A 13,205-nucleotide genomic window follows, 5' to 3' on the forward strand; every position below is an offset into this window, starting at 1 on the left:
GTAGGAAATCTTTTCTTATATCGACTAGTCAACCGATGGTATTACGAATATCCAGTGCTCTAGGCCCTAGAAACCGATTAATAAAATAAGGTTTCTCCATACTTGATGTCAGCATTATAGCGGGATGCTAGCCTTGTGGCCAGAAATGAGCATTGGTCAGTTTCAGTGTACCTATCTTTTCATAATGAACTTATGGCACGTAACACGAGCTGTTGCCATACAAAGATCTCACAACGCATGTGAATGGCTGAATAGATGAGCCTCACTGTCCTGCGTGACACGATCAAGGTACTTGTACGATGTGAGAATAGAGATATTTGCACTCAATCCTTGCAGCTTAAATAATCATTTTTCTCTCATGACATAACATCTTTCCTGCATTGCTTTTTTTTGACATAACATTCTTTTTGCATCTCCTTACTCTGTGAAAACGCTTTACCAATTCAAAAGCGCATTTGTAATTCAATGACAACACTGTAAAGCGTTAGTTATTGATTCAATGTTGCAGCGCTAACTTAGAAAAGTAGAAGGCAATAATTGCGTGGAAACGTTGCGTAAAGCATAAAGCATTGCTCGTGCTGATTTTCATTCGACCGCTTGCAACGCAATAATGACCTATTGTTAACTTTGTACTTTTTGTGCACTACTTAATGTTTCGGCTGCAGAAGTTCTCTTTTGGAGGGTATATGTGACAAGCACGTATCCAAATATTAGACTTGTACAAGTACTGGCTAAGACGAGGAGAAAGATTGATATCGCTGCCATTGCATTGTAAGCGTCCACAGCAAGAATCGGCTCAAATGGTGGCTCGTCATGAGTTACTGCAAAGTAATTCGTCACGTTCTTTTCTGTAGCATCCATGCAGCACATGTTTGAATCTATATCCGCGAAGCCTATCCGGCCTTGCGCGCGATCCCACAAAGTCGTCTTGCCACGAAGGAACGTATTCCCCAATACTGTAGCTGCGACCTGTGTTCCTTTTGATGCTGATAGACCTGTCCAACTGATATTGACCCATCCATTGCCAACAGGTATGACTCGCAAAAGATTTTCCAAAGGTATGGCGATAGATTTGCCGCTGATGGACACCGCGACCGTGGTATTCGTATCGAGGATAGCAATGTTGCCGGGTATCGTCAGTTGATAGTGATCCATCCAAAACGAGCGCTCGTGTTCAGGAGACACAGCATTTCCGAAACGAATTACTTTGGCGCGCCACAGAGCTTCCAACAGTTTCTCGAGATTGTGGCTGCTCAAAACGATGTCTCTGGTGCCTGTATCAATGATGGTGCGGGGTCGGTTGAGATGCTGCATATGCTGGACGACGTGGCCGTTTACAACAAAGTGATCAATTTGTACTTCATAGTAGTGTGGATTTTTCCTGGAAGATTTGATGGGTACATAGGTAATTTCTGAAGCGAGCGTGCGGTTGTCGTAGCCACCGATATAAAAGTGACCAGCCCTCCGGCATGTATTCCGTTGAAATGGAAGAAGATCGTATTGCTGTTGTAAGCCATCATCAGTGACTTTGGTATCAGAGTTATTTGTAATCAATTTGAAGCCTTGGGCGGCTGACTCATCGACCATTTTCTTTGGGCATAACTGGTATGCAAATCCATTGGGTATATTGTATGCATATCTCGCAGCATCAAGTAATGTGTAAGAGGACAATGTGTGCTGCCAGTCTTGATTCAAATGAGTCTTGTTAGGCTTCGTTTGAAGCCCTGGATACGCTAGTCCCCACAAGCCTTGATTTTGCGGGCATGATGGGTGGAAGAAACCGTAGTTACGGGTTATCACATCCACTCGAGAAAACACCTCGATTCCGTCGCTTAATTGAAAGGTTTGTCCGACCGCGTAGCCTTCCCAAGATGCTCGCGTTTTGTTGTTACCGTAGCTGGCCACAGCTTTGTCTATCAGAGCTCTCGATGGTACAGCTAGGTATGGCTTTTGAACGAAGGTGCAGTTTTCCCCTACGCAGTGGTCTGAGATCACCGCAGTGTTAGATGATCCGGTGTCAATGATCAAATTCATCTATAACATGTATGAGAAGCCCAGTAAAATTAAGTAAGATTGTATTGTCATAATTTTTTTCCTCGTATAGGCTCAAATAAAAAAGAAGTTTACGGTATTTACTTACATTGACCGATCCGATCTTCATTGCTACGGTGTAATGGCATTCTGGAGATCCATGTATATCGTAATGGATTGCTTGCCTGGAAGAATTTTCCGAGATATCAAAGTTCATTTCAATGCTGGTAAACAGTGTGGAGGGATGTAAAAAATAATAACAACATAGCAAAAATGATGTAGTATGTCACAATGTCTTAAACTTTAGATGCATTTGTTTGTTTGTAACTTTGTAATTTCGAAAGACAGACAACTGGTGCGGCAGAGTCGCTTGTTCTTTCTTCATTTGGCTCTGCCTCTGCATTAGCCATGGCCGGCAAAATCAAAAGCCTTTTCAAGCATATAGAGCATATAGGGACACCAGAAGCTTTACCTCCTTCTCAAAACGTACCACCTGCTCCGCAATTCGAACCATTCGATAACGTCAAGGCCGAAATCTTTCGACACCGCAAACAAGTTGGCGTCAACCTTGGATGTGTCTTTTGTCTGGAAGGATGGCTTGCTCCTCAGAGTTTAAAGTCAACGGGCAATTGGGAATCTGAAGTCGAGTATCTGGAGTCGTGCAAGTCTCGCGAATGTGCGAGAGACTTGCTTGAACAGCATTGGAAGACCCACATCACCGAGAAAGATTTCGAATTTTTGGCGTCCACCGGTATCAATGCAGTGCGCTTGCCTATCGGTTACTGGGTTGCAGCCGATCGCGATGACCTGGCAGGACCTTTCAAGAAATACAGAGGCGTGTACGATGCTGCCTGGAACTACTTTTTGATTACTATCCAGAACGCTGCCAAGCATAACATTGGCGTCTTGGTTGATTTGCACGGCGCACCAGGTGAGTAATTGAAATAATGCCTGCGGGAAACAGCCTTGTTAAATGCTTTTATTTCCTTCTCTAGGCGGACAAAACTATGATTCTCATTCTGGCACGTCTGGAAAAAATCCGCAGCTGTTCAAATTGGGTTCCCACAATCAATCTCTAACCCTCAAGATACTCAAGAAGCTTGCTACCACTCTTGCTCCAATTAACAATGTTATTGGACTTGAAGTACTCAACGAGCCCCAGGATGACTCGTCGCTAGGTAGCTTTTACCAAGAAGCTATCAAAACCATTCGAGGAGCAAGTTCAAACGCCAGCTTGCCAATTTACATCGGTGATGCTTGGAACGTTGAAAAATACAGCGAGTTTATCGCCAAGCATCAAGATCAGTTCGACTTTTGTGTGTTGGACACGCATCAGTATTTCTGCCACATGCCAGCAGACCATGCAAAGACCGCGGAGCAGCATACAAAGCATTTGCAGACAGGACTCAAGGACAAACTGATATCCGCCAGCCGCCGTATCCGTGGCAGCCTAGTCGTAGGTGAATGGGCCGTTGTCCTCAACAACAAGTCTATACCGCAAGGACGGCACGACGGTGATGTGATGCGCGAGTTTGGACAAGCACAGCTTGCTGTGTACGACCAGGCATGCGCTGGGCAATTCTATTGGACCTACAAGACGGCCGACGACAAGTGGTACTGGAGCTACATATACTGCCACAACAACCGTATTCTACCGCAAAACATGGGCGGGTACGTCCAGGGCGATCCTCAGAGCCTAACGGGACAGCAAGATGGAGCTGCAGAGGCAGCAAAGCAAGAACACCTAAGTTACTGGCAGCAGCAAAAGAACGGTCAGGCTGTGGTCGACAATGCATGGAGATTCGAGGAAGGATTCAAGACAGGCTACCAAGTTGCACTTCGTTTCCTCCAGCTACAAAGCCGCGTTGGATTCGCGGGCCAGCTGGCTCATGAGTATGCTATGCAGCATTTGGCACAGTCGCAGCAAGATAAAGATGCGGCAAAGGCAAACATTTGGCAATTTGAGCATGGATTCATGCAAGCCGTTGTGGCAGTAAATCAACAATTGAAGTAATAATGATAATAATACAAATTTAATAAGCTTCCTAGCATTTTGAGCATGGATTCATGCAAGCTTTCCTAGCGTTGAATTAGCATATGACGCAGTGTATATAGGAGGCTCAAGGTTAAGGTTCGTAAATCTTGGTCCGTTTTGCGGGGTTGTTCCGCTGCAAATGCATGCAATTTGTTAAGGGATTGCATTAGTAAGGTGTGGAGCATGTGACCCAGTATAAAGCGTTTCCTGCTTTTCCACAGTCTTATCATCTACTCCCCCCCTCCGCTGTGCATCGGGATTCTTTATTAATACGGAGAGAGGGCTCAGGGACGTTCTTGGCCTAATAACGGAGATACGTCGTTTGGACTGTCGCGATGCTCAGCATTCGTTCTCGATACTATCTCCGGGGATAGGTGAACACTGCTGTCTATGCAAACTGTAAAGTTTATGAATGGACCAAGAAATCCATTCTGTCCTTATCCTACATGATTCTTCAATTACGTACTTACAGAGAACTGGAACCAAATAATACGTCTCTCCTGACACATGGCTGTAGTTTATTCAAGATAATCAGTCCAGGAAAAAAAAGCACGCCATAATGTTTTTCTTTTTCCACAGCTCATGATTTATTCATAGAATTTTTTTTGGGAACTGCTGCAGCTAAAGACTCAGAAAGGAGATCGTCCGGAAAGCAGATAGTTATTGACATGGTGATTTCTATTTTTTTCATTCTCCTCCTCTTCGTCCTTGGCTGTCAATCAAGTTTGCATAAAAATAGCATCATTAATATATTGTCGCCGTCGCACGAGGTGGTGATGGAGAAGAATCTATCTCTTAAAATGTTGAAAAGGTGGCTTTATTACATTGTTTCAAAAACAGTTTAGCGCCAGGGGTGGGTTGGAAAATCGTCGGATCGGTGTGCCTGTATGTACACGAGGGACTAATGCATAGTGCGGGCTACTTTACGGAGAAAGATACATAATATAGGACAGATTGGACAAAAAAAAGAGCAAAAAATAGAAACAAAAAGCGTGGTAGATGTGTGGATGATGATGATGTGATGACGACGATGATAACACGTATGGTACAAAAAACGTAAATGAATCAAAAAAAGAAAAGCATACAAAAAAGAAGAGCACGGCAGGACATAGGTGGATATACGCAAATGGTGGAGTTTGGGTGTAGAGGGCCAGAACATGTAGTAGCAAAAAGGGTAATTTAAGGGGGCGAAGCGTGTGTAAAATGTGACAAGTGCATAAGAGAAAAGAAAAACAAGAAAAAAAAAGGGTCTTGAAAGGAAAAAGGGATTGGTGGTTGTGCTGGGTATGTTTGTGTGTGAGTTCGTGGTTGGAGTAATTAGCGGCTTGGATTGGGACTAGGCGGCATCTTGGTCGCGTCAGCAGCAGCAGAGTGATGGTGGTGGTCGTTACTACCTGAAGAATGTTTATTTAGACTAGGGACAAGAGGACTAGTAGGTGATGGCGGCGGTGAAGAAGAAGAGGTGTTGTCCCCATATGCAACACAAGTAGTAGATGAAAAGAACCCTGAGATATCGGCACGTGGCGTTGTGGGTGGTGATGGCGGGAAGATGTTTTGCAGTCTCTGCCGAGAAGGGATTTCCAACTGTTCTACTTGTTCGGTCCGTGTAAAGTATTTACAGTTCCGGATCTCTTCCGCAAGCTCGTCAAGCGAGATGCGTCGCATAGGGTCAATGCAGAGTATGCGTTTCAGAATTCTGTTAAGTTCCCGCGAGATGGGCAGCAACTTCAATAAATAGTCGCGATCGGCGAGATAAGATCGGAACATGTCATCGTCGATGCATGCTTCTCGCCAAGGATTGCGCGAGGTCGCTAAATTTACGAGCACAATGCCCAGGGACCAGATATCGTTCGGTACCGTCGCATATCCGCTCCGTTGAGATAGATCACCTTGGCATTCTGTGCAACGGAACGTGACCAGGGTGGTCTGTGTGTGAATACCAAGCGATAAACAATAGGCGGGGCCGGGAGGGGGTGGGATCTTGTAAGACATACCTGGAGAAAAATAAAATATGCTACCGCATCCATAGTCGTTGGCGATCGAGTCTCTTGTTGCCAACCCAAAGTCGGTGAGCTTTACGGTTTTGCCGCCGTTGAAGACCAAGATATTTTCCGGTTTAAGGTCGCGGTGATAAACGTTGTGTGCGTGACAATAGCGGACAGCATCGAGTAACTGTAAAAAGACGCTGCGTATCAAGTCGTGGTTGCCATAGTAAAGATCTCGGTCGGTGATTGCTGAAAAGAGGTCGCCTTCCGGACAGTATTCGAGAACAATGTGGACATAGTCGGGCTTTTCGCTGATAATGCGTTCAAGTCGGACGATATGCGGGTGTGACAGTTGAGCATGAAGTGTCAATTCATTTCTTTGTAGCATACATTGACGGTGATCAAGACCGCGTTGGTACAGAGACTTGATGGCATATAGTTTTTTCGAGCGCATATCTTTTGCAAGATACACGCGGCCATAAGCACCCACTCCCAATACGTCAAGAACTTCAAGTTCATTGTGGATTACCGTACCAGCAGCGAGTGCCGGAGGGAGGTGCATTGACGCTGCTGCTTTTCTGCAGCCGTTTCCAGTGCATTTGATCGCCATGACTACAAACACCCGGGTATAAGGGAGGCTTTCCGCAAAGAAAAAGATGGCAGAAACCCATCTGTGGATCCTTTTATACTTTTTCCTGTGAACCTATTTATGGGTCATGACAATCGGTGGAGCACCAATTACAGCTAGCAAAAAAGGGGGAGGCAAGTACATTTTGCATGTGCTGCAGCAGAAGCAATGGGGGGGGGTGAGAACGACACACACACGCACACGCTTCCACTCTCCTCCCCCCTTTTTTTCCACTTTAGACCAGCCCGTCCGCAAATCAGCAACTTTTTTATGTTCCAGACCCACCTTGCCAGAAAATTCAATCCCGAAACAGCGCAAAGTGGTGGCGATCTGCCGACCCTGACTGAGATTTGTTCATGGCCCTTCCCCACATGCTGCAGGTCCTATTCACTTGTTGTACTTTGCTGCTACTCTACATTCTAGGCATAGGTGGAATCACTGCACAGGCCCAGGTAAAAAACTAACTAAAACTTTAGTTTCTTTTTAGCCCCCTTGCGCTGACGACTTTCGAATTCTTTCTTTTTGCTTCCTTAGACGCAACCCGACGCAGCAGAGATCTATGAGATCTTGGAGCAGGGCCAGCAGTACCGACATTCCCTCGAATTCGAAAGAGATCGGCTGTACCAAAGTATAAAGTCGCTGAATACTGAAAACGATGCAACGCTCTATCGACTCGCAGACGTAAAGCTCAACGACTTTGCGGCGTTCGAGACTCTTGTTTTTGGCATGATTGATATCTACGACCGCACAGTTCATCAGCGGGTGCGAGGGGACGGCGCAGCCTATGATTTCAGAACACCGGCCCTCAAGCTCACATTTGACTTTCAACTCGCTATCAAAGAGGCTCACGAACACCTCCAGATGCATTCCTTTGATGAACTACGCAAACTAACACAGTTAGCACCAGCGCAGAAAGAAGCTGTGGATCCACAGAATGACGCAAAACCTACATCTACGTATACGCCACACCATGTGCACACCGACGGCGATGCGCCTGATAGCCGCGAAGCTGTCAAGGAAATGCTCCACGGAATGCTTAAAGAGATAAGAGAGAACGCAGATCAGCTGGAGAAGGGTATGCAGCAACACAATCTTGCCTTCCCTTCAAACGGACGCGGCGCAACCATAGAGACTGTTCTTAAACTGAGCGAAGATGATGAGAATGGGTCCCAAGATAACGGAGAGGAAGGAGCTGTCCTCATTGATCAGGACAACAATCAATATATCATGACCAGACCTTCAGACACCACGGTTATTTACGAAGGTATATGAAAATTTCGAAAAAAACAAAAATGTATAAGTTTTGCTTACATGCAAGATAGATATGCAATTGCTGCATGATTTCATTTTGATTATCGTCACTTCGTTCATATTTGGATGGATCTTCTCCTTGATAGGGTTACCATGTAAGGCTGGCAAGGATCTTGAATTGATATCTCTGTGACTTATATAGCTCTTAGCATTCTTTGGGTACATATTGGCTGGTATCACGATGGGACCGTCCGGAAATAATTTGATCAAGGTAAATCATGGGCATGTGGAAAGTTTTATTTTAGTGACTTACACACGTCGGGTGGCTATGCAGGAACTTATCCAGACAGAAACGCTTGCGCAACTTGGCGTTGTCTTTATCGTGTTTGTGCTCGGGTTGGAATTCTCGATGGAACGATTGCGAGCAATGTGGCGGTTGGCTTTAGGAGGTGCTGTTATGATCCTTATCGTCACAGTTCTATTGTTCGTGATTATGGGAGCTATCGTGGGAGCAACCATGAAGGAAGCTATATTCGTCGGCGCGTGTATCAGCTTGAGCTCGACAGCAGTCGTTGTGAAATGCATCAGGCTGGATCATCTCGATCATCTATATGGATTGCTAGTCATGCAAGACGTGCTTTTGGGTTTCATGCTGGTAAGTGGGCGATCATCGTCCAAGCCTAAAAAAAGAGAAAGTTTGTCCTCAGATAAGCTTGTTTCACAACAGGCGATCATGCCCGCGCTTTCGAAATCCGGAGTACAAGTCATGATTGCTATCCTCAAGATCAGCGTATCGTTCACTATTTTCGGTGCTGTTTGTTTCGGTATAGTGCGAACAATGCCATCACTTCGACGTCTCTTGAAACGCTTCTTCCCGAACAAGGCTGTGCAGTACAGCCACGAATTGATGCTTTTAGGAACGATGGCAGTTTGTCTAGTGATGCTGATGATTTCAGACTACCTTGGACTTGGCATGGAAATTGGATGTTTCGCTGCTGGTGTCATTGTGCGCTCACGCAAGAATCTTTTTGAAGCATCGCTTGCAGTCATTGAGCCAGTCCGGGATCTGTTTGCATGCTTGTTCTTTGCATCTATTGGCTTGCATATATATCCATCGTTTTTGGCCTCGGAAGCGTTGCTTCTTGTGACGTTAGCAGCAGCTGTCGTGGGATTCAAGTACACGACGACGTTGGGGGTTTTGACATTCTTCAAACTGGATCTCAGAAAATCATCCATCATGGCTATTGCTCTGGCGCAAATTTCCGAGTTTGCTTTCGTGTTGGCATCCCGTGCCAAGCATCTTAACATTATATCCAGGGAAATCTATTATTTACTCCTAGCTGTCACCTCCCTGACATTGATGTCGACGCCATTGCTGTGGAAGCTATTTGATCGCTCCTCCTCCCTTCCTCTCACGTCATCTTCCTCCTCCTCCTCTTCGTCATCAGCTCATCACGCACACAATCCTCACCATTCACAATATTCGCACCATCACAGTCACCATCTGCATGAAGAATACCATCCCGTTGTATCCGTATCCATGGATGATACAGCCAAAGTAGCATAAGTTTCTGCATTGTATACCAAGCATTATCCAAGAAAAAGCACATTGTCAACCCGATAATGACAATTTCTTTTTGACATTTTGCAGATCGCATACTCTTGCTATTTTTTTTTACCCATGTAAATCGTACCATAATCATTTTAAAATTAGAAAAAAAGGAGAAACATCGGAGCTACTACTTTAGCCTTAGATAACGTAGGTAGGTAAAAAGTGAAAAATGAGTAAGAATAGAAAAGAGGAAAGGGGAAAAGGTCTATACAGTAGTTTGTTGGGGTATAATCCATTCGCTCGCAGCTGGGCCCATAGTGATGTACTGTTGTTGCTGCCGGCGCATGCTAGCATCGCGCAGTTTGAGCAACATCGATCCATAATTGTTGAAATATTTTTGCAGCTCTGATACGGTGAGAGCCGACCATCGTTCGTCAGCAGCGTCCTCGAACAAGTGGAGCGGGTGAACGAGACCTCTGTATTCGGACCAGACCTGGCTTTCGTACGAATTCATGAGGGTTGCCTTGTCCATGCTAGGCACTAATTCTTGCCGACTGCAGATAAAGCCGTATCCTTGCCAAATAAGCGTCAACTGCTCTTGTTGTTGGTCGTCCTTATTGGCAACGACGACGTCGAGCGTATTGTCGTATTCGACTGGCGGCGCTTTACGCTGTTTGTTGTTAGCATTTATTGGCTCGGGCTTGCGCTCTGCCGAATCCGCAATGATCTTGTCGGAGACGTCGGCGGTGACCAGCACAGGCACCAGACTCGCCGCCGCGCCCGACGACGACTTGTCCTCGTCGTTGCTGCTACGTTGAGGCGGCGCATACAAGATGGCTGAGAGCGATCGCCGGATGGTGTTGCGAATCTTGAACTGGTCCGTAGGCGACACTGGTTTCTCTTCCTGCACTGGCTCCTTGCGTTTCCGGAACACGGGTAGCGAGAATCGTTTGCTTTTGGTGGTCATGATGTGTGGAATGCGAAACGGAAAAATTAAATATGCTCGTATGCAACTGCTGCAACAGGCAGCTCAAGGTTCTACTTTCTGCGTGCGTGCGTGCGTGGGTGTGTGTATGTGTAGAATGTGTGTATATGAGAAAGGGGGAGTGGGGGAGAGAAAAGAAAGCCTGTAACCGATAGTAGGCAGCAGAAGCAGCACGGCAAACTGTTACTCCACAACATCCGCCGAGTATACTCTCTTTCTCTTTTCTCCTAATATGTTGCACGGTGCACCCAAATCTACGGACGGAGTTGTCAATCATCGCATGCATCCTTTCTTGAAATGGTTGGTGACAGGCTGCACCTTGCCAATCACGCGTATACGGCGCACGCGAGTGTGCAACTGACAACAACTCTTTTGTTCTTTCGAAAACTGTCGGTAAAGATTACTTTTACGTCTATTATTAGCCCTGGAGATTGGACTAAAGAAAGAAAAAGACATGTAATAAAACTACGAGCAGAAATTCATGATCTTTTTGTTTATTCGTCTTTCCTGAAAGACGGATGATCATTATTAATTTGTTTCCATGTCTTCCGATAAACAGTTGAGTCATAGCCTAAACTTTTTACAGGACCCTTATAGACAAATGGGTGAATCTTGCCCGTTCATTAGGTCTAACATGGAAGAGAGTCCTGTGATGAATCAATTGGAGGAGAGAGAGGAAAAATATGTGGGGGTTATGAATGGCCCAGCCTCAGAATAGCAAAATCTGAAACAACCGCTCGTCAATGCGTATGAATGACATGGACAGCAGCAACAGCCATTGTCGTCTTTCCCGCTTTCCCTTTTTATCTTCTTTTACCTTATGCTAAACAAGATCATCAGCAAGGCCAAGACTAGTAGTACAAAACCGCAAAAAGCTTCTCTCAATGCCGACGTCGACAGCACCAGCGGCGGCTCTAGCAGTAGTAAACAGGATGACAACCGTCTCGATGTATACTCGCAGATGCCGCCAACGCCAAGAGCTTCGACGGATGTGGATAATCAACGTAAGCAATCGACTAACAGCGAGAATATTTGCATTGACCGACACGATATACACAGACACTCCACAAGAGACGAGAGAAGATTCATCCTTTTTCACCAATCCGACGTTCCGTAAGTGTTAAAGAGGATAATGAAAGAAACAGCTGACAAACAATGAATTCAAACGTTGTTTATTTTACTCTCTAGAGGAACTGGCACCAGAAGTATTCCCGATGTCACCATCACCGCCGCGCTCACCGCACGCAGCAGCAACAAAAGAGCAGCGGCGGCGGCAACAGAAAGACAACCAAGAACAAAAAGAGAACCACCCACAAGAGTTTCCGTTCATAACCGTTAGCGGCGAACCGGCCGATGCAGCGGAAGAAGTGGAAGCATCAACGCATGCTCCCGTGCTATCAAGCTCACCATCAACGGCGACGACGACGACGACGACGATGACGACCACAAAGGACAATCAAGTTAAGCGTCGGCGACAATCGAGTGAGGAGCAGCCGCAAATGCGACTGATTGATTTTCGACTGCTTCGCACGCTTGGCACCGGCTCGTTTGGGCGAGTGCATCTGGCGCAATCCAAACACAATAACCGCTACTACGCTATCAAAGTTTTAAAGAAGACCGAAGTTGTGCGGCTCAAGCAAGTCAATCACACAAAGAACGAGCGCAACGTGCTGATGAATATCTCGCATCCATTTATTGTAAACCTGTGGGGCACGTTCCAGGACGATGCAAACTTGTACATGGTCATGGATTACGTACCCGGTGGCGAGCTATTTTCAGTACTGCGGAAAGCAAAGCGGTTCCCCGATGAAACTGCAAAGTTCTACGCGGCCGAAGTGCTTCTTGCATTAATGTGAGTTTCCCGCCAACAAAATTATTGAATTTGCAAGAATTAATCAACTGTGACAGATATCTGCACGGGCACGATGTCGTGTATCGAGACCTCAAGCCAGAAAATATCCTGCTGGATGCAAACGGGAATATTAAGCTGACAGACTTTGGGTTTGCAAAGAAAGTGCCGGATGTGACCTGGACCTTGTGTGGTACTCCGGACTATCTAGGTAAGACAAGACTTTTTACTTGACAACAAACGGGATTTTATGGTTGACACTTGACGCATTATTGTAGCCCCCGAAGTGATCCAGTCCAAGGGATACGGCAAGGCGGTCGATTATTGGTCGCTAGGCATCTTGATTTACGAAATGCTCGCGGGCTATCCACCATTCTACGACGACAGCCAATTTCGACTGTACGAAAAGATCCTCACATCCAAACCCACGTATCCATCACACTTTGATCCCGCCGTCGTCGATCTCCTGCAACATCTGTTAACTGCCGACTTGTCAAGCCGATACGGCAACTTGAAGCGCGGGTTCCACGACGTCATGGAGCATCCATGTAAGTAAAAGGTGGTGCCTTTTATTTATCGACAATCTGATTAAGAAGACTAAATTTGATGATTTACAGGGTTCCACAGCATTAACTTTGAAAAGTTACTGCTTCGCAAAGTGACGCCACCGTACGTTCCCCAACTGAGCGGCGAAGGTGATGCAAGCAATTTTGATCAGTATCAAGAAGAAAAGATGCCGTACGGGATTGCGCAGGCTGATCCGTACCGTAGATACTTTGCAGAGTTCTGAAGAAGAAAAGGAAACAACACTCCCACACAACGTGTACACAAAAAACCGAATGAAATTGTTTGTATACATATTATCCTGTAAACATCCTCATTTGTTCTT

The 13,205-nt window shown here is 45.8% G+C and overlaps 6 protein-coding genes across 6 annotated transcripts; 3 read left to right on the forward strand and 3 right to left on the reverse strand.

The window, feature by feature from the left end:
• Positions 1 to 77: 77 nt before the first annotated feature.
• Positions 78 to 2,248, reverse strand: VTP01DRAFT_7944 (uncharacterized protein; the record flags this gene model as incomplete). The annotated part of the gene is made up of 5 exons (XM_069387011.1): positions 78 to 171; positions 233 to 336; positions 422 to 474; positions 645 to 2,034; positions 2,141 to 2,248. 5 exons carry the CDS (start codon positions 2,246 to 2,248, stop codon positions 78 to 80), a joined length of 1,749 nt encoding a protein of 582 aa, XP_069242409.1.
• Positions 2,249 to 2,439: 191 nt separating this feature from the next.
• VTP01DRAFT_7945 (uncharacterized protein) lies at positions 2,440 to 4,045 on the forward strand (the record flags this gene model as incomplete). The annotated part of the gene is made up of 2 exons (XM_069387012.1): positions 2,440 to 2,962; positions 3,027 to 4,045. 2 exons carry the CDS (start codon positions 2,440 to 2,442, stop codon positions 4,043 to 4,045), a joined length of 1,542 nt encoding a protein of 513 aa, XP_069242410.1.
• Positions 4,046 to 5,383: 1,338 nt separating this feature from the next.
• Positions 5,384 to 6,613, reverse strand: VTP01DRAFT_7946 (uncharacterized protein; the record flags this gene model as incomplete). Its single annotated transcript, XM_069387013.1, has 2 exons — positions 5,384 to 5,964; positions 6,061 to 6,613. The coding sequence occupies 2 exons, from the start codon at positions 6,611 to 6,613 to the stop codon at positions 5,384 to 5,386; spliced, it is 1,134 nt and encodes a 377-aa protein (XP_069242411.1).
• Positions 6,614 to 7,050: 437 nt separating this feature from the next.
• On the forward strand, positions 7,051 to 9,497 carry VTP01DRAFT_7947 (uncharacterized protein; the record flags this gene model as incomplete). Its single annotated transcript, XM_069387014.1, has 6 exons — positions 7,051 to 7,131; positions 7,214 to 7,943; positions 8,002 to 8,085; positions 8,140 to 8,201; positions 8,265 to 8,585; positions 8,658 to 9,497. The coding sequence occupies 6 exons, from the start codon at positions 7,051 to 7,053 to the stop codon at positions 9,495 to 9,497; spliced, it is 2,118 nt and encodes a 705-aa protein (XP_069242412.1).
• Positions 9,498 to 9,747: 250 nt separating this feature from the next.
• VTP01DRAFT_7948 (uncharacterized protein) lies at positions 9,748 to 10,449 on the reverse strand (the record flags this gene model as incomplete). Its single annotated transcript, XM_069387015.1, has 1 exon — positions 9,748 to 10,449. One exon carries the CDS (start codon positions 10,447 to 10,449, stop codon positions 9,748 to 9,750), a length of 702 nt encoding a protein of 233 aa, XP_069242413.1.
• Positions 10,450 to 11,287: 838 nt separating this feature from the next.
• On the forward strand, positions 11,288 to 13,106 carry VTP01DRAFT_7949 (uncharacterized protein; the record flags this gene model as incomplete). Its single annotated transcript, XM_069387016.1, has 6 exons — positions 11,288 to 11,471; positions 11,527 to 11,580; positions 11,656 to 12,319; positions 12,376 to 12,527; positions 12,595 to 12,864; positions 12,934 to 13,106. 6 exons carry the CDS (start codon positions 11,288 to 11,290, stop codon positions 13,104 to 13,106), a joined length of 1,497 nt encoding a protein of 498 aa, XP_069242414.1.
• Between the last annotated feature and the right edge of the window lie 99 nt (positions 13,107 to 13,205).

Source organism: Rhizomucor pusillus (assembly GCF_041956525.1).
Source record: "Rhizomucor pusillus strain CBS 183.67 unplaced genomic scaffold VTP01scaffold_4, whole genome shotgun sequence".
Taxonomy (NCBI): Eukaryota; Fungi; Mucoromycota; class Mucoromycetes; order Mucorales; family Lichtheimiaceae; genus Rhizomucor; species Rhizomucor pusillus.